The sequence below is a fragment of the Plecotus auritus genome (assembly GCF_963455305.1).
Source record: "Plecotus auritus genome assembly, chromosome: 12".
Lineage (NCBI taxonomy): Eukaryota > Metazoa > Chordata > Mammalia > Chiroptera > Vespertilionidae > Plecotus > Plecotus auritus.
Genome location: NC_137778.1, coordinates 37,642,031 through 37,661,740, shown reverse-complemented (window position 1 = coordinate 37,661,740; position 19,710 = coordinate 37,642,031). Strand labels below are relative to the sequence as shown.

General features: G+C 40.6%; 2 protein-coding genes across 11 annotated transcripts in view; one reads left to right on the top strand and one right to left on the bottom strand.

Moving 5' to 3' along the window:
• Positions 1-10,145, bottom strand: part of ST7L (suppression of tumorigenicity 7 like) — a 219,620-nt gene extending 209,475 nt beyond the window's left edge. For 9 of the 10 annotated variants that reach the window (XR_013959478.1, XR_013959479.1, XM_080648961.1 and 6 more), the window contains exons 1-4: positions 9,924-10,145; positions 8,407-8,489; positions 3,210-3,372; positions 1,912-1,966 (exon numbers count right to left, since the gene is read on the bottom strand). Coding sequence is in view for 8 of the 10 variants with exons in the window: in XM_080648961.1 (XP_080505087.1) it covers positions 1,912-1,966; positions 3,210-3,372; positions 8,407-8,489; positions 9,924-10,131 (509 nt within the window). In the remaining 2 variants the exon portion in view is untranslated. The remainder of the gene's footprint in view (positions 1-1,911; positions 1,967-3,209; positions 3,373-8,406; positions 8,490-9,923) is intronic. The other variant, XM_080648963.1, reaches the window with a different exon arrangement.
• Positions 10,133-19,710, top strand: part of CAPZA1 (capping actin protein of muscle Z-line subunit alpha 1) — a 29,692-nt gene continuing 20,114 nt past the window's right edge. The window contains exons 1-2 of the mRNA XM_080648969.1: positions 10,133-10,880; positions 17,969-18,032. Coding sequence (XP_080505095.1) covers positions 10,842-10,880; positions 17,969-18,032 — 103 coding nt within the window. The 5' untranslated portion in view covers positions 10,133-10,841. The remainder of the gene's footprint in view (positions 10,881-17,968; positions 18,033-19,710) is intronic.

The following is a 19,710-nucleotide window of genomic DNA, read 5'->3' as shown; positions in this document are numbered from 1 at the left end:
TAACTGTTTTGCTATACATTCAAAAACCATAAAAATTAATTAACACTCTACATTATTCCCAAAATGATTTAAAGCAGTGAAAAATATAATGTACAATATCCTATGTAATAAAAGCCTAATATGCTAAGTGTCTGGTCGTCTGTTCAACCAAAGTGTAATATGCTAATGATATGCTAAGGCTGCTCAACTGCTCACTATGATGTGCACTGACCACCAGGGGATAGACACTCTGACCAGTAGGTTAGCTTGCTGCTGGGGTCCAGCTGATCGGGACTGAGCAAGACAGGCCGGAAACGCCCTGGAGCCCTCCCTCAGTCCCTCCCCAGCTGGCCAACCTCCCACATCCCTCCCCAGCCCCAATCGTGCACTGGTGGGGTCCCTCGGCCTGGATTACGCCCTCTCGCAATCCAGGACCCCTTGGGGGATGTCTGAGAGCCGGTTTTGGCCTGATCCCGCAGGCCAGGCCAGGCCAAGGGATCCCACTGGTGCATGAATTCATGCACCAGGCCTCTAATCAATAACATAAACTAGAAGCAAATTAAAAAGACTCAGTAAAGTAAAAACTAGGACTGGGCCATAAGATGGAGTCTGGAATGAGGCTAACATGAAATGTATACACTTGGTAAGGGTTAGCTACAATATGATCACACAATTATTATCATTGCAATTTAGACTTTTACATTAAGATAAACTAATCATTCAAAGAAGCATACGTGTTCCTGATACTAAGATAAAAAATTTCTCTTTAAAACCTTCATGAAATAGACACTATAATAATAAAAACGTAATATGCTAATTATACCAGACAGCCGAATGACCTTCTGGACGTAATTCCGGACATCCTTCCGGACAAAGCCACGGTGTCAGGGGACAAGGTAGAGGCGGTTAGGGACGATGAGGCACGCAGGCGAGCAGTTAGGGGCAATCAGGCAGGCAGGCAGGCGAGCGGTTAGGAGCCAGTGGACCCAGATTGCTAGAGGGATGTCTGACAGCCAGTTTAGACTGGCAGTTGGACGTCCCCTGAGGAGTCCCGGATTGCGAGAGGGTGCAGGCTAGGCTGAGGGACCCCCGTCCCCATACACAAATTTTGTGCACCGGGCCTCTAGTAAAATATAACAAAGGATAGCCTAAAAACTTTTTAATAAACACAGTGAGAAGTTCAATGACGTGTCTCTTGCAGAATCCCTTACAGACTAGTGGCATCTCTCATAAAAGCCTAGTTTTCACTTCCCAGGACTGACTGTCCTACACTATCAAGTCCTTTAGCACAGGGATTATTACTTAATCATTTAGTATCCCATCATTTTACACAGTGCCCATACATAACAGACACATAATGTTTCTTGTTCAATGAATTAAATAACATGCCCAGTCTATCTCCAGGTAAAACACAGCCCTTCCCAAAATAAAAGTAAAGTATCTTCGGTCATAAGTTTCAAAAGATGTTTTCTCATTTAGTGTATAAACCAGGAGAGAAATGGAAACAGCAGAGCACATAGAAAATGGCAATATAAAATACAATATGAAAGTACTATACCCTCTACTATGGCACAAATGAAGTTCATATTCACATTCAGATTGATATTTTCTAGTGAATGCTCAAATAAATTTTGAAATCGAGCACACATGCATAGGAATATACTGACATTAGTAATTTTTTCTTAATCTCATAAATTCTTTGAAAAGGCTTTCTGCCATAAACCGGGGGTCAAATGTATACTTATTATGCATTATGAACACTATTATAATAAGTACTATCAAGATGCAGCCAACTAAACTGCTAATCATTTTATCCTATATATCAGTATCTCCAACTAAAAGAGCTATGATATAGTTATAAAAACAAGTGTTTCCATAATACTTTTACTCTAAAACCAATGCTATAATTATACTGAAAGCAAAATGTATTACCTCCTATATTCTGCTCCTCTGAAAAGGTTTAAAGGGTTTCTCCATACCTTGCATTCTAAAAATCAAAGGAGAAAAGGGAAGAAGTGAGACAATTTAATCAAATGCAGTTAAACCTTAATCCACCAACATTTATTGTATAGTCACTGTATACTAAGTACAGTGCTAGCCACTGATAGCACAAAGATAAATAAGGGATGGATCACCCCTACTGTCACAGAGCATACAGTTAAATCTAGTCATTCCCTTATTTCTGTCTTCACAGCATTTGGTTCATAATTCAATTATAGCACTTACCATATTATAATGTGATTATCTGTTTGGTTTTAAGTTTCTCCCTTTTATTTCTTTTTAATGTTTTATCGATTTGAGAGAGAGAGGAAGGGAGAGGGAGAGAAACATGGATGTGAGAGAAACATCGATCAGCTGCTTCCAGCATTCCCCCTACTGGGGATGGAGCCAGCCACCCAGGCATGTGTCTTGACTAGGAATAGAATTAGGAATCGAACTGCCGACCTCTTGGTACATAGGGAGGATGCTCAGCCAACTGAGCCACACAGGCCAGGGCCCTTTTATTTTTGTAATTGATTTTTGTTTGAGAGAGTGAGAGAGAGGAAGTGAGAGAGAGAAACATTAATTTGCTATTCAACTTATTTATGCATTTATTGGTTGACTCTGTATGTGCCCCGACTGCGGGGATTGAACTCACAACCTTGATGTATGAGGATGACATTCTAACCAACTGAGCTACCCAGCCATTATTTGCCTTCTTAACTGTGTTGACTTGAACTCAACCCTGAGAGCGAGGGCTTAAATTCTGTGCCCAGGCACCTGACTTACTTCACCCTAGTGCCACTACTGCAAAATTGAGCTGATGGTACAAAATCAATGGTGAGTAAAACTGCTAGTACTTTAGCTGGAGTCAAGGTAGCGACACCAAATCATACTGGTCGTCATTGGATTCGTTACCCTCCCTCGAGCCCAGTAAAACAAGGCAATACCAAGTATGAGGATTGTCCACCTGGCCTCATCTCCTTCCTGCTGATTGGACTGTGGATATGATAGCTGGAGCCAGAGTGGCTGTCTTACACCACAAAGCAAAACTGCATTTGGAGACGGCAGGCTAACAAAATAGGAGTCTGTGTCTCTGATGATCCTCACTCTCTAGATGGATATTTACGTGGATAGACAAACTTCTCTTTGTTGTTGTGAGTTTCTATCTCCCACAGCCAAACACAATCTTAACTATACAGCTCTGAAGACTAACTATATAGCTCTGAAAACATTAGATAAGTAATCACCTGACACATTCTGTCTGCTGGTTTCACTTTCTCTGCTGCTGGAAAGAGAAGCTGGCTCTGACATGCTTCTTTCTGTTCCTCCCATCAATGGTCGCAAATGGTTTACAGACACTTGCTCAATAAAAGATGTGCCATGTTTATGGAAGTACCACCATTCAAATATCTATGACAAACAGAAAACATCTTTCACTTAATACAGAACTAATGAGCAGATATGAGCTCAAATTAAAACATTATCTCAAGATGTTCCTTTAATTCAGCATTTTAAATGTACTCTCCTTTAATTCAGCATTTTAAATGTACTCTCCTTCAAAAAATAAGCCAAATATAAGATTACCCAATAACACATGCGAGCAAAAGTGAAATACCTTTTTCATAGCTTTGTCATGAAATTTAGACAAGCTTAGGCAAAATGAAAAGAAATACATCTGTAAATAAAACATTAAAAACAATAAAAAGGTTTAATCTATAGATTATTTGTTATATTACATTGTCATTTTATTCTATCTGTAGCATAATTTAAAAAAAAAGTTTGAAACAACTAGCATGATGGATTAGACTAGGGTTAGAATGCCCCCATTTGACTCCCAATTTTGCTATCTATTTATTAGCTGTGTGCTTTGGTTAAGTCACTTAACCACTAACCTCTCAGAACATCAATGTCCTATCTACTAAATATGGTTAATAAGAATTATAAGTGTCCTTTGAGGAATAAAGTACTATTCCAGTATTTGACAGTATTATTAATGTAGGTTAAGGATCAGGTTGATTCCAATTTTGGACCATTTAAAAATCAGGTTATTCACTTCTTTCTGTTTTCATGGTTTATCACTATTACAAAAAGAGGAATCAAAAGAAGCTCTCTGTGCTAAATTAGCAGAAAGTTTCACATGTGAGCGCTCCAACTTTCTCAATTCCCTTTGCCTGACTCCTTTGGTTACAGCTTAAATGACACATCCTTGGGGAACTTCTCCTGATTCACAAACAGAAAGCTGGACTCCCATTGGATCTTGTTATTATCCTTTGATAGTAATCATTTCACTTTTAATAATTAAACAACTGATTTTGTTGCTATCTTTCAAGCTCCCAAAAAACACGACCCCTTTAGGAAGAAGTGACACAATCAGCACAGCTAGCTTCTCATTTCCTTCCTTACTAAAGAATCACTATTCCAGTGAGGCCTCCCCAACTTCCCTGTATAAAATGTCAACCTTCCCCTCTGACACTTCATATGCCTTTTTCTGCTTCATTTTCTCCTTTAGCACTTACCACTAATAGTAAGAACATACTATTTGTTTTACTTATTTATCTTTTATTATATATTGCTCTAATATAATGTAAGCTCCACAAGGATTTTTTCCCCGTTTTGTTCATTGCTATAAGCTCAGAAACACTGTGTGAAACCCTGTAGGTAATAAATTTTAAAAATGTCAAATGAATCAATGTCCATAATCATCTGTAGACCACATTTCATGAGGACAGAAGCTGTGTTTATCTGCTTACCATGGTATCCCCAACATCTAAAAGAGTGCCTAAGAGATAAAAGGCTATTTATAAATATTTGTTAAATGAATCATCAATCAATCAGGGACTTTATAGATTAAAATTGTTCAAATGACTAGTAACTAGTTTTCTATATTCTGACTGTAAAATAACTTTAATATCCTCCTTCTCTGGTTTGTGGACCACATTCCCTTAAAAAGTCAACTGATAGGCTATTATTCTCTACCATGTAGCAGACAAATGTATTACTTTACTTAAAGAATAAACAAACATATCCACACTAATTAAGAGACTACAATCTCTTTAAAAACTATTTTGCTATGATCTGTGAGAGAGAGAGAGAGAGAGAGAGAGAGAGAGAGAGAGAGAGAGAGAGAGAAAGAAAGAAAGAAAGAAAGAAAGAAAGAAAGAAAGAAAGAAAGAGGAGAAAGGTATCAGTTCTGAAACCTTTAGGAATGTTATTTTTTGCTTCAGTAAACAACAGAACAAACATGTTACAAAGATGCCAAAAGTATGATGTCATTTTGTACATTGCAGCCCAATTACTCCATTGACCAAATGCTATAACATGTATAGGACAGTGCTAGAAAATCAAGGCGCAGAATTTTTTCTATCATTCCACTAACGTCTTATGCTCAGTCTAGAATGGCTTCTTTTCCTGCTTTCTTTTACTGAGTTAGCAGGCAGTTAATCACCACCAAATATGGCCCCAGATTGGCTACTTTTATTAAGAAATGGGATGAAACTTCTTTAAAACAACCAGAAGAAGAAATCACAAAGCAGAAGTTATTCATGTGGCAGAAAAGACAAGATTTACATTAGATCAGTCAGGGACATTAATCATAAAGGCCAATGACAAACTGTCTGTCCTTCACTATATGAAGTGTTGACTGTTTTTTAATTAGTTAATATGTTAGTGGTTTTTATTTACCTTTTGAGTCAACTTTTTAACACAAATGAGCAATAATAATTGGTAATACTTACCAAGCATTGTGCCAAGTTCTTTACATGCTTTATGTCATTTAATTCTCACAACTGGTTTCAGAAAGAACATCTATTCCAGCTTTAAATAACTAGCTCTGGTTCACCCCATCCATACTTGGTAGAGCTAGGATTTTTACTCAGGTTTACCTGACTTCAGAGGTTTTAACCATTATACAGACTGCCTCTGAAACATACCACAGTGTATGTATATATGTATGTGTCTGTGCGTGTGTGTGTGTGTGTGTACACACAAGTTTGGTAAGTACAGGTGGTGAAAGAAATTATAAACATAACCTTTGCTAATGAAAACTCATTAATTTTGCAAGAGTGATGACAAAATTTAACCTTTAAAATGTTTCCTAATTTTAAAACTTTGCTTTAGCCCTAGCCAGTTTGGCTCAGAGGATAGAGCGTCAGTCTGCAGACTGAAGGGTCCCTGGTTCAATTCCAGTGAAGGGCACGTACCTCAGTTGCAAGCTCGATCCGCAGCCCTTGTTGGACATGCAGGAGGCAACCAATCACTGTGTCTCTCTCACATTGATGTTTTTCTGTCTCTCCCCCTTCCTTCCACTATCTCTAAAAATCAATGAGTAATATCCTCAGGTGAGGAGTAACAAAACAAAACAAAACTTTGGTTTAAAAAGATAGTATGCATCCCTGGCTGGGTAGCTCAATTGGTTAGAGCAATGGTCGGCAAACTGAGGCTTGCAGCCACATGCGGCTCTTTGGCCCCTTGAGTGTGGCTCTTCCACAAAATACCACGGCCTGGGCGAGTCTATTTTGAAGAAGTGGCGTTAGAAGAAGTTTAAGTTGAAAAAATTTGGCTCTCAAAAGAAATTTCAATCGTTGTACTGTTGATATTTGGCTCTGGTGACTAATGAGTTTGCTGACCAATGGGTTAGAGCATATGTCAAGTTGCAGGTTCAATCCCTAATCAGGGCACATGTGAGAATCAACCAATGAATGCATAAATAAGTGGAGCAACAAATGGATGTTTCTTTCTCTTTTCCTCTCTCTAAAATTCAATAAATAAAATTTAAAAGATAATATATAATATATGTATAAATTTCCCCTCTTATAAATCAGTAGATTAAGACCCAGAATTTATGTGATTTGCCCAGGTATCGGCCAGTAAGTGGCAGAATCAAGACTTAAAACTACATCTTCTAGTTCTAAAACCAATGCTTTTTCTATTACAATAGCTGTTTAAAGATCATTTATTTTCTTTAACTCATATTGTATTGACTAAATATGCTTAATTATGAATGGGCTTTATAAATCAATACATTTTGAGGCTTACATAGTTTCATCCTGAATTCCTCAATAATTTTTTTAAGAGAAAAATACCTTTCTTGTATGGCATTTCACTTTAACAAAATGGTCACGTGTTAGCCCTAATGAAAAAAGACAAAACCAAAACACTGCAATACAAATGCTGTTATTTCTATTATAGCTGGAGAGCACCACCTACAGATGAGAAAAAAGTACAGAAAAATTCCTTGGCCATGCACACCATAATACTTCCTAAGATTTTTATGTGTAGCAGTATTTTTCCAAAGTTTCTTCCATTACTAGGGATGTTAACAAAAATTATAAACTTTTAAATCTTTGAATTAAAAATGCAAGCTGGATGAAATAAGACAAGAAAAAGCTGAATTAAAGTTAAATTGGCTTCTTTATTGTAGGACTTCTCAGAATAACAACAACCCAAATTCATTAAAATGTTCACTCTGTATGAGCTACCAGTTTGTTACTAACTTTTACACACCTTACCTCATTTAATCATCATAATCCTATGAAGTAGATACTGTTATTACCCCCCAGTTTACACCTCAGAAAATTGGGGGATAGAAAATCTAATTAACGTGCCGTGCCCTAAGTCACACCACTAAAGTGAGGATTAACCTGACTCAAATCCCACTCTTAAACACTCCAGAGAAGATAACTGGCAGCCTATAGGCTGAATTCAAGACACAGATAAATTTTTAGTTTGTCCAATGTTGCCAACATTAACATATTGTGAGATTTTATATAAAAACTTGTGTATCCATGCCCAAACCGGTTTGGCTCAGTGGACAGAGCGTCGGCGTGCCGACTAAAGGGTCCCAGGTTCGATTCTGGTCAAGGGCATGTACCTTGGTTGCAAGCACATCCCCAGTAGGGGGTGTGCAGGAGGCAGCTGATGGATATTTCTCTCATCGATGTTTCTAACTCTATCCCTCTCCCTTCCTCTCTATAAAAAAATCAATAAAATATACTTTAAAAAAAACAACAAACTTGTGTATCCAGGTTCTCTTGGGATCATTTGAAAAACTGGAAAATCTGATAATAATGGTCCACAAGTCTACATGGCAACAATCAACTTTAGCCTTTTCTAGACGTAGCATGCATTGTCCAGTTTACCCAGCCCTCAAAGTAAGAATTCAGTTCCTACACTGTGCCCATTTCACTCATTTCTGTTACCAAGATGGGCCCTGCAAGCATTTAAATGCAATTCACCTCTCAATCCCCTACATGATGTAAGTCTTTTATACACAACTGCACACTGTCAATCTCTAAAAGTGGAGAGGAGATGCGGTGGCTTTTTCAAAATGCTGGACACATTTTGAGGATGCTGATCTACAAGTATTTATAATTACTGTAACTATATGGTAAAGAGTTGTGATCTTTAGATAAACACAAAAGCATGAAGGAAATGGAAACTACTTACAAATATTAGTCCTGATATCAAAGAACATGTCCCTGTAAGTGCCACATAGAATTTGGACGTCAGTGAATTTAAAAATACTGTCACTGCCAAAAGGAGAAAAAAAAAAATCAAAGTTTAAAAAATGCAAATTCAAAGTACTCAAGTTACAAATATGCAGGTGTCTTTACAAGTGGGGGAACATAAGTGGATTAATATCTAGGATGACATTCATTTGAGAAAGCTGTAATTTTTTAAAAGCTACTTTAACGTCCCATTGTCTGCTACCCTCAAAAAACCTTGCCTTTCCTTGGCCAGGTAGCTCCGCTGGTTAGAGCAAGAGCTCCCTCCCTGCACCCGGCTCGCTGAAAGTCTGGACCAGACTCTCCAAATAATCGTCTCAGAAATACTTTGGATTTTAGAAACAAAAATGCATAATACTTAACTAGTCTCATCTAAATGGTGTACCTCGTTACCACGCAGAAAAATAAATGATACACTCAGTGAAAAAAACATTTCACTGAGTGTAATAACCGCCAGTAAGCCCTTCATTAACCTGTTACAGAGACCGCCAAGTTTGCTCCATCAAACAGGGTAGGAAGGCCAAGTTATTTAGCTTGTTTTTGTGTTAGTTAGATCTGAATTCACATAGTAACTATGTTCTAAAAAAAAAAAAAAATCAAAACTATTTCAGAGCATTATCTCAGTATTCCGTGCCATCTCCTGGGACAGAAAGGGGGGGGGGGGGCATTTGATGCTACAGTCATGACCTAACAGACACTCCCATCTGTTCTCAGGCCGCTGTCCAGGGCTGGGCTGAGACGAGACGCTTCCGGGCACGGTCAGCGGTCCAGGCTCCGCTCACGGGCGGGATTCGCAGACCCCCCGCCCGGGCCACGTGGCGAGCTCTCCGCCGACGTGGAAACGGCCCACTGCTGTGTGTGGCGCTTTCCCTTCACTACCTGCATTTCTCTAGTTTATTACTGAACATAAAGCCCTAACAAAGAACAGACCCCCCCCAAAAAAAATCTCACTAAAACTTTGTCTTGACAGAACTATTTTAAAACATGAGGATGGTTGGCTAGGATCCCGGGGCCCTCACATGTTCGAACAGAGAAGCGCTCATCTTTGTGGGCTGGGCTGGGCACCGGCAGGTGAGGGGCGGGCGGGCGACTCGAAGGCCTGATTTCCAAGGGATCCTACCAATGGTGGGGGCTGTGTGTCTAAATCCTGCCTCCAAGTCTGCCAGTGCCCCGGTCGGTCCCGTCAGGTGGCGGCTCCTCCCCGGGGGAACGCGGACAGCAGGGAAGGCGGACCTCAGCCCCGGGAGGAGCCGGTGGCCACAACCCGGCTTTGACAGGCGGCGGCCGAGCTGCGGCCCCAGAGAAAAGAAACCCGCGGGGTCGCCGCGCGCCGCCACCTCCTTCCCCGAAGTCCTCCGGGGACCACTGAACCTCTGCCCTTTGGCCTTTGCCCCCAGCCCCCGCACCTCCCCTGCCCCTTCCCCGCAACCCATCCCTGGGGAAGTCTGGGCCTCTCACCCGCGGCCACATTCTCACACAGCCTCAGCGGGACCCTCAGAGCGTAAAGCAGCCCCAGCCCCACCACGAACCACAGCGAGGCCCACGTCCCCACCAGCCCGGCCCGCAGCCGCTCCCTCCAACCCGGCGACGGGCTCGGGCCGGGAGCGGATGCCTGAGGAGAGGCCGCGGCCGCAGCGGCAACACCCGGCCCGTCGCCGTCCGCCATCTTGGCACTCCCCGTGTGCCGGCGCTGGGAGGGAAGACAGGCAGGAAGCCGGGCGCCGGGAATCCTGGGATAGTGGTGGGCCTGAAGTTGGCCTCCGGGAAGGCTGAGCGCCTCGGGGATCGGGGACTGAGATTTGGAAGGCGAAGGAGCGTCCCTGGACTGTTCCTTCCGAGGTCGGCCAGGGGCGGATAGCGGCACCTCCTCTGGAGAAACTGGACTGAGATGTGACCCCGGAGTGAAGTGATTTCGCTTCCATACGAGTGAGGGTCGCCCTTCACCCCCATTTCCTGGGCTTTGCAAAGCTACCGGCCAAACAGGGACCGAGCAGCACTTAGCCCTTAGGACTCGGCTGCCACGGAAATCACTGGTACAGGGAAAACTTATAGGAGTAGCAAATGCTGTTTGGTCCGATGGAGCTCGGGCGCCTAGAACAGTCGAAACACCCTCCCCGAGTCCCTTAGATGAATGGGGAAGTGAATGTAACACAGTGAGGACGGTATTAGGCTTAAAGTCATTTCAGGCAAAGGCGACTTCCTGGAGCGGGCGCTCCGAGCCATTCCCGCCCCTCCCCGGCGCCCGTAACTGACTGAGTGCCCTCCCGGCCGGCGTTTCCGGGCGGGTCCTTCCGACGGCCCCCGCGGTGATGCCGTCACTCAGCTTCCTTCCCGGCCTGCCTCGCGCCCGGCCGGGCTGGGCCAGAGCAGCCCAAGATGGCCGACTTCGAGGATCGGGTGTCGGATGAGGAGAAGGTAAGTGGCGCGCCGCTCTCTCACCTCCTCCCACGCCAGGGATCAGAGGCCCGGCCCGGCCGCCGTGGGAAGCCCGAAAACGCCCCCGGGAGAAAGAAGCCGCTCAGCCCTGCCGGCGTCCGCCTTCCGCGGTCGGGACGCTTTCCCTGAGGGTCTTTCCCCTGGCGCCCAGTGGCCCCAGTTCCCCATTTCTCAACTCTTTTCCTCCCGGGCCTGAGGCACAGCCCGCTGGCCTTCCTGCAAGAAAAGAGATTTTCCCTCATGGAGTCGTGGCTATGGACTCTTCTCTGTGATCAAGAGAGGGGACGATGGTGATGTCGCGACCTATTAAGAAGCAGTTGTACCGCCTTGAGCTGTTGGGGCTCACCCCATTCCCCCCACCTCCATCTTTATGATTGAGGCTAGTTTAGGGCGAGTCACTTCCTGGTCTGGGTGGCCTCTTCACTTCCCTTTCGCCCCTCCTTCCCCTGGAAGTGATTTTGCTGTCACGACTCCTCGACAGAGAGGTCCCTACGTGTTGCCCGCCTCTCCACACGTCTCCCTCTTTTCCCACGTCCTGTAAGCCGGACTGTTCGCGGTAATAAACGTGGGAGCCTCAGGACCCTGGGCTCAGAGTGCGAGCACCGCTCTTCCCTGTGGACACTCCCTTGATTGCATGTGTCTACACCGGGCCCCGCCGTGACTCCAACCCTTGCGTCTTAACATCCTCTTAACGATAATAATTGAAAAGTGGTTTTCAGTTTCTTGTGAACCGATTAATATTCGCCAACGGATTTTTTTTTTTTTTTTTAACTCCGGAAAGGTTTTAATAGTATAGACGCATTCGAGTCTGGGCAAAAGCATCGTGCCTCCGTTGATGCTCCACTGCGATGTCTGATGATGGTTTAGTTTGTCAGTGTGTCATTTGTGCACTTCTTTCTTCAAAAGTGTCTTAAATACAAGAGCATATTTGCTGTGTTCGGTGGAATGACTTTTTTTTTTTCTGACAGCTGCGCATCTTTCTTAACAGCTTGACAGGCTTTTCGGTAACTAGGAGACTTTAGGGCCTGTGGAAAGTAGAATTATTTCATTAGGTGGCCAACTTTATAACTTTAACAACTTACTTTATATATATATATATGTTTTTATTTCAGAGAGGAAAGGAGAGGGAGGGAGAGAGAGAAACATCAATGATGAGAGAAAAGTCATGGATCGGCTGCCCCCTGCACGCCCCTTCAGCCTGCAGCCTCCATCCACTGAGCCAAACCGGCTAGGGCAGGTGACTCACTTTAGGACAAGAATCATGTCTTTTGTTTCCTATAGTGGCTTACAAAATGTGCATGCTTGAGTGCTTTGTAAATGTATTTCAGCTCTTTCTCTTTTTTTTTTTTTTTCCAATAACAAAGATTGGGATGGTGGAGGGGACTATTTATGCTCCAGGAGTCGTCTGTACAGAATAATTTGATACAGTATACCTACATATGGCATGCCATTTTGAAATACTGAGGAATGTGCTAAACACTCACAAGCCATTGAACAGCACTTTAGCATTAAATTTTCTCTTTCTTGGAAATTCCCATAAACATGTAAGTTTGGGGAGGGAGGAAGCATTTTATATGAACTTGTGCTGGAAAGAAAACTATAATAAATGCTTTTTCTAAGGCAAACTGTTATGATTCAGATGAAATTAAAATCATCTGAATGAAAATCATAGGCTAACAAAATATTTTTTAGTCCAACTAATGGGTCACTTATTTTAAGCAAAAATATTGTTACAACAAAATATCACTAAGTATTTAAATAACAATAAACTGAACTTTATTGTGCCCAAACAATACTACATTTACCAGTGCTGTCAGGTTTTTGTCTTTGACCCTGAGTTAGAATGCCTTTTTAATTAAATTTGGAAAATATGTGTATTTCAAAGTGCAAATTAAAATATCTTTGAATATTGTCAGTGTTTAATAACATTCATAGTATTAATTTTATAATAATAGATCTGACCTCAATAATAGATGAGGTTCCTCTCATCTCCCAGCACACCTGATTTGTTGCTTAATTTTAATAATGACATAGTAAGGAAATCAAAATTAGTAAGATAAATCTGCCAAGAAAGTTGATGAATTTCACGTTCAGTAAACAGTTTTTAAATTAACCACATTGTCTTCATTAGTGTGGATAATTAAGAATAACTGCTATAGTAAATGTCTCAATAGATCCATATGATTTGAGATTTCTGGTATTTTGTTAGATTCTTATTCACAAACGAGATGAAACTGATAGTATTTCTCTGTTGTGGATCTATAAGTAAAAAGGAAGGGCTCTGGCTTGTAAGATTTCTTCAATTCTCTTCAGCTTCATACCCTACTTGACCCCTTTTCCAGGCTTCTGCGTCCTTTTAACTGAATTCAAGAATTGAGAAAGTATTTTTCTAACAAGACTTGTTGATATGAGTATCTTAGCATTCCGAAACATACGTAACTCTTAAATGAGATTGTTATCCTATAAAAATTTCACAACCAAGGCACTATTACAAACAAATATTTAAAAAGATTTTTAGCCTTAATTTGTATTGATTCTTCCTTGAAGGAACTCTAAAGTTTCCATTTTTTTCTGTTTTTAACAGAGACCTCAACTGCATTTGATTTGGGCTTTTTTTTTTTTAAAGGGATATATGTCATGATGCCAGTACAGCTTTTTTATTTTTGTTACATTTTATGAAAGCAGTGAACATAGAGGTGAATTTGATGATGATGGTCTCTGATTTCCTTGCAGATATTTCTATAAAAGCTAGTAAGATCAACCATTTTCATAACTAACTGCTGAAGTTTTTATCACTTTATAAAGAGGAAGTTGGGTTTTTTAACTTCTGCTTTGTTACCTGAAATGGTCATGATGAGCTGCCTAAATAAAACAGGAAGTAGAGTGTAGTAACTTGTAGGAATAAACGCGTTTAGTCTTCTCCTCCGGTTCAGTTTCTGAGAATGAGCTCTACACTTCTAGTTACTAAGACCCTTCAGTTACTTGGTTCCAAGTTTAACAAGACCAAAATGACAAGATGCTGTAATTAGGAAACTTGAAATATGAGATGAGCAATTCGTTTGGGTTCTTTGCATGTCTGTTTATTTTATTTCATGATTCAGCATTTTTCTTATCCTCAAGATTTTATTGTCACATAATAAAACCAAATATGAAGTTTAGAACTGGATCAATGGGCTCTTTCTCTTACCTCCTCCCAGTTCAAAATGCTTGCATCTCTTACTGGCCAGCATTCTCTTAGATTGGCAGTTGGGCTCAACACATTCAAGCCTCAGCACAATCTTCTTTGTAGTTTTAGCCTTTTTGCGGGAAACCGGCTTAGTCTGCCCACCATAGCCACTCTGCTTCCTGTCACAACGCCACTGTCCCTGCGCATTCCGGGGATCATTGCCCTTCTCAGGCTGTGTTACTTCGTGGTGTTGGTGCTTGCCACACTTCTTACAGAAAGTCCCGTGGGTTTTAAGAACATGCACTGTTTGCAAGAGCACTAAGGGCGCAGAAAGCTGATTCAGCATCTTAAAAAACATAAATGCAGAGAGAATTTTAAGGCTGAAAAACAGTGCGACTGACATATTTTTTCCTTTCGGCCTAACTAGTGAAATATGTGTACAACCACAAAAATACCATAACTGAAAAGTGGATCTGTATGCTTTAAGTTTAAACAGTGATCCCATCTTTAAGGCACTTTTTGAGGAACAGGTTTATCAAAATTATTTAGGAGAGATGTGGAAAATGTTGTGTATGAATGCCAAAAGGCCCTGTTAGAGCTCATGCAAACTACTTACACTTTTAAACTGGATTTTCTTGATTTTGATTACCTCCTTGATTTACTAGATGAGTTATTACCCTTATGAAGTAAGCCCTGAAGCTTATTTGCCATGGTCTTTTCTAACAAGTCATCAATTAGTATTAACACTACCATTCTTTTATCTTCCCTTTTTCCAGTTAGCTCTGCTGAGTAGTATTCATATAATCTGTTATAAAATCCTTGGACAGGAGCATAAATTTTCAGCAAGTACAAAATCAGGTACCCAATCTTTGGTTAAGTATAGGTTTATTATAATTTATTCTAAAACATCTAGCTATTTTATTAGGACCAGCCTTAATGCTAAGCAAAGTAGTGTAATATGTCAGAAAATTCAAACCCCAGGTTTGTCTGTTTCAGAAGCCATGCTTTTTTCACTACACTTTATTCCATGTAACTGATTGAAAAGGAAAACAGAATAGAGGCCTTCATTTACTGAATTATAAATGAGATATTGTGATGTAGTGGGAAAGAATGATTCTGAGTGTCAGGAGATTTGGCCTCTCTCTCCCCGCTGTACTTTTAGCCACCAGTGTGATTTTGGAAGAAATCACTAACCTCTATAGGCCTCAGTTTTCCTATAAAATTGGGAGATAAGAGGAATTGGATGAAACCAACTGAAAAGAATTTAATGAACTTTTTCAAACTCTGATTTTAAAATAAGTTTTAAAATTGAAACATTAAAATGTTGGAGTTTCTGTCATTATCTGCATTTGCACATTTGCCCTAGTAACAAAACGGAATTCCTTGGTAACTGAAACCATGTTTTTATCCAATGCCTAGCATAGGACCAGGTAGATAGTGTAGGCCAGTGGTTGGCAAACTCATTAGTCAACAGAGCCAAATAGCAACAGTACAACGATTGAAATTTCTTTTGAGAGCCAAATTTTTTAAACTTAAACTATATAGGTATGTACATAGTTATTAACTTAATTAGGGTACTCCTAAGCTGGCCTTTGCTAAAAAACGTGATATTTTGTGGAAGAGCCACACTCAAGGGGCCAAAGAGCCACATGTGGCTCGCGAGCCTCGGTTTGCCCCCAGTGGTGTAGGCACAACCTATTGGTATGAAAGAGACCAATCAGTTACACTTCATTCATTCTAATATTTCCCCAACTCATGCTCCTTCATCTCTCTCTTCCCTCCACCCCCAACTGTTTCTGATAATCTCTAGATATTTCTTATGTTCAGGTTGTGTCCACACTCTGGGTGCCTCTTTCAGTATTCATCGTCCTTGAGCATCTGCTGCCGTTGTTCGTGCCCTGCCTTGTCACTGCTGGGAACATTTGACACCCTTCCACCCTCCTCCCCCACCCCAGGAGCATTTTTCCTAGTAAATCCTATAAAGCTGCAAAGCATTATGCATACCAAAATGACTATGTGTATATACTTCTAGACTTGAAAAACCCCAAATAAAAGTATTTCCTTCATCTGCTATAAATCCCCTCCTTTAGAACCCAGAAAAACATGAGGATCAGATATCATTTGCTCTTTCCTCTCTCCAGAGCACAAATCTAAGAGTATAGGTTCTCTCATCTTTAAATAAATAAATATCCTTATATGGATCATCTTCTGAAAATAAGCCTGGATAGGGGAAAGTAGTCGTGATACTGAAGACAATATGACTACTTTGGGATTTCTGAACTAAGTGATAATTTTAGTATGCACTTACTGTTACTTTCCCTTCTGCCTGCATCAGAACCTCCCATCAACCTCAGCATTTCTGTTCATCGAATTATTCTCTTTTAGTCACACAAGCTCAGAACATTGGCATTATCTTTTTCACTTAGTCTTTCCTCTCATGTTCAATTAGTATTCCAATCCCGTTCATTCTTCCTTTTATTAGATTCTGTTCCTTCATTTTAAAAAAAGTATTTTAGGTATATAGGAACTATAACCACATGCTTAAAATTAAAATGGTAGAAAAAGACTTAAGTAAAAAGTCCCCTCCCACCCATTTTCCAGCCACCCAGTTCCCCTGAGAGGCAGCCATTAGACCAGTTTCCTTTGTGTCTTACTTTTCAGTTAACAATATGTCTAACCTGTCCACGTTCCTACTACTGTTGTCTTTATTCACATCATCTGTACACTGTATTGTGTGTTCACCACCCCAAGTCAAGTCTCCTTCCATCATCATTTATTCCCCCTATGCCCTTCTTTACCTCCCTTCCTCCCCCACAATTACCACACTTTTGTCAGTGTCCATGAGTTTTTCCTCTTTTATGGAAAACTTTTTTTTTTAATCAGTAAAAAGGTTGCCATTGTTTATAATTATTGATGAAGATTGTAATAATGGAGAATATAAGGTGACTAGGACCTAAAGGTTTAAACAAGGGATATATTTGCCCGGCCTGTGTGGCTCAGTGGTTAAGTGTTTGATTCCCAGTCAGGGCATGTGCCCGAGTTGCGGGCTCGATCCCCAGTGTGGGGTGTACAGGAGGCAGCCGTTAAATGATTCTCTCTCATCATTGATGTTTCTATCTCTCTCCCTCTTCTATCAATCAAAAAAATTATTTAAAAAACTAAACAATAAGAAAAAATAAATAAAAATAAAAAAATAAAAAAATAAACAAGGATATCTATCTACACTAATAAAATAGAAAATGCAAATTGACTGTACCTTTGTGATGCCCACCAGCCAATCAGAAGTGAGTATGCAAATTAACCCAACAAAGCCGACAGGTTAATTTGCATACACAGGTGCCAAATGGCCAGGGGTGGGGCGGGATGCTTGCGTTGTTGCCATGGCGATGACACAGGCGTTCCTGCACCGCCCCAGCCGCTCTGGGCCTCTGGGCAGCGTGGAAAGGCAGCTCCGGGGCCGGAGAGAAAAGGCGGTGCCAGCAGCCAGGGGAAGGAAGGCCCATTCTTGCCCGAATCTTCATGCATTGGGCCTCTAGTCTATATATATAAAAGGCTAAGTAACCGACTGTGCATATGTCAGATCGACTGACCGGCCAGTACATATGATGTGCACTGGCAATTTAAAAATAAACGTTGACTTGTGCATGCGCGATACAAATAAAGCTCTTGCTGGTGCCAATCGCACGCATGTTTTAATTTTATAATACTATATTATATATACTATTTTGACATATAATTTTTTGCAATAATGTAATTACCGCACAAATCTTCTAATTAATTTCCTTTTGATGTGCACGAATCCATGCACTGGGCCATTAGTATTGAAAATGTTATAATCTGCTAATTCCTCTCCTTTTTATCTGTTACTCTTCATAACTCTATGTAAATTTTATTTCTCTAGGTACGCATAGCTGCTAAATTCATCACTCATGCACCCCCAGGGGAATTTAATGAAGTATTCAATGGTGAGTAAAGATTGGTATTAGTTATTTAAGCCCTCTTTAGTAACATATAAGCACTCATTGAGTACTTGTTATCTCTTTTAATCCTTACAACATATTATAGTTATAGCTAAAGAAATCAATATTCAAAGAGGTTAAAATAACATACTCAATGTCACCCAGCTAATAAGTGTCAGCATACTGAGGTCTGAGTCAAAAACATGGTATTAATACATAAATTGGGATACCTATTTTATGTGAGAAAAGATTTAAAGTAGTTTAATATCAGTAAGTGTAGAAACAATATTAAGTTGCTTTCATGGTTTTTTATCTGTCATTATAAATCATCGCTTAAATTTCTTCAGTGCTTTCATTCAGGAAGTACCATAGTATAGGAGATTTTCTAGAGCCATTGGGACTAAACTGGCTGCATCTGGGAAGCTTGTTACCCTCTCAGGATTCTCATTCATTAGATCTGGGGTGGAATCTGTCTTATCAAGTTCTCTTAGGTGGTTCTGAGTCACAGCCAGTTTGGGGATCACTATTCTAATAACTTTACAACCTTCCATATTATTCACTGTCTTTTTTTTTTTTTAATATGTTTTTATTTATTTTAGAGAGAGGAAGGGAGAGGGAGAACAGAAAGAGAAAAACATTGAGTGGTTGCCCCCAGTAAGTACCCCAACCAGGAATCAAACCAGAATCTGGGTATGTGCCCTCACCAGGAATGGAATCAGTGATCCTTTGGTGCAAGGAACGATGCTCAACCAACTGAGCCACACCAGCCAGGGCCTGCTAACTGTCTTAACACAGCTTACAGGATGAAAAATGTAGATGAGGCATCTTGAACTTCACAATAAAAGCAATCATCATAATCTCATTAACTTAAGGGGACCCTTAAGTAAAATAATAATCTTTGTGCATCTTGGTTCAGTTTAGCAAACATTTATTTTTAAATTCTAGTTTTACATGAGAAGGTTACCTATTCGAGAGGGATTGTGTGATATTCATCTGTATCTGACCCAGAGCCTTACACATCATAAAACAATCAATAATCTCCATTGATAAAATTAACGATGTAGAGAAAGAGTAACTAGGAGAACATATAAACCTTTACTATAAGGAGTAAATAATGCAACAAAAATGAAGACATTCTGTTATAGACTTGTTTGTAGATTTTGAGCACTAACAGCAAAGAGGAACAAATGCAGCCTTTCTAGTCTTCCACATTGACTAAATGTAAATTTCCAACAACTGAGCTTTTAGAAAATTCTCCTTTGTCTTGACTTTATCTGACTGATTAGCTCAGATAAATTCTTAATAATATTAATGGTCTTCATAATTAGACATTCCTTGTTTTATTTTTGAGAACTGAATGTACAATGCAAGAATACCATGAAAATAATTGATACCAAATTGGTGTGACTCAGTTGGGCATCCTCCAGTGCACCAAGAGGTTGCTGGTTCAATTCCCTGGTTGTGAGCTCGATCCCCAGGAGGGAGCGTGAAGGAGGTAGCTGATCCATGTTTCTATCTCTTTCCCTCTCCTTCTCCCTCTCTAAAATCAATAAAAACATCTCTTACAAAAAAATAGGCAAGCTCCTTGTGACCTGAGGGCTGGTTTTTATTGGCCTGCTACACATCGGCCTCTGCCAATCCTTTCAGAAGCCCCGAGAGTCAGTGGCCTTCAGTTTGTAATTAG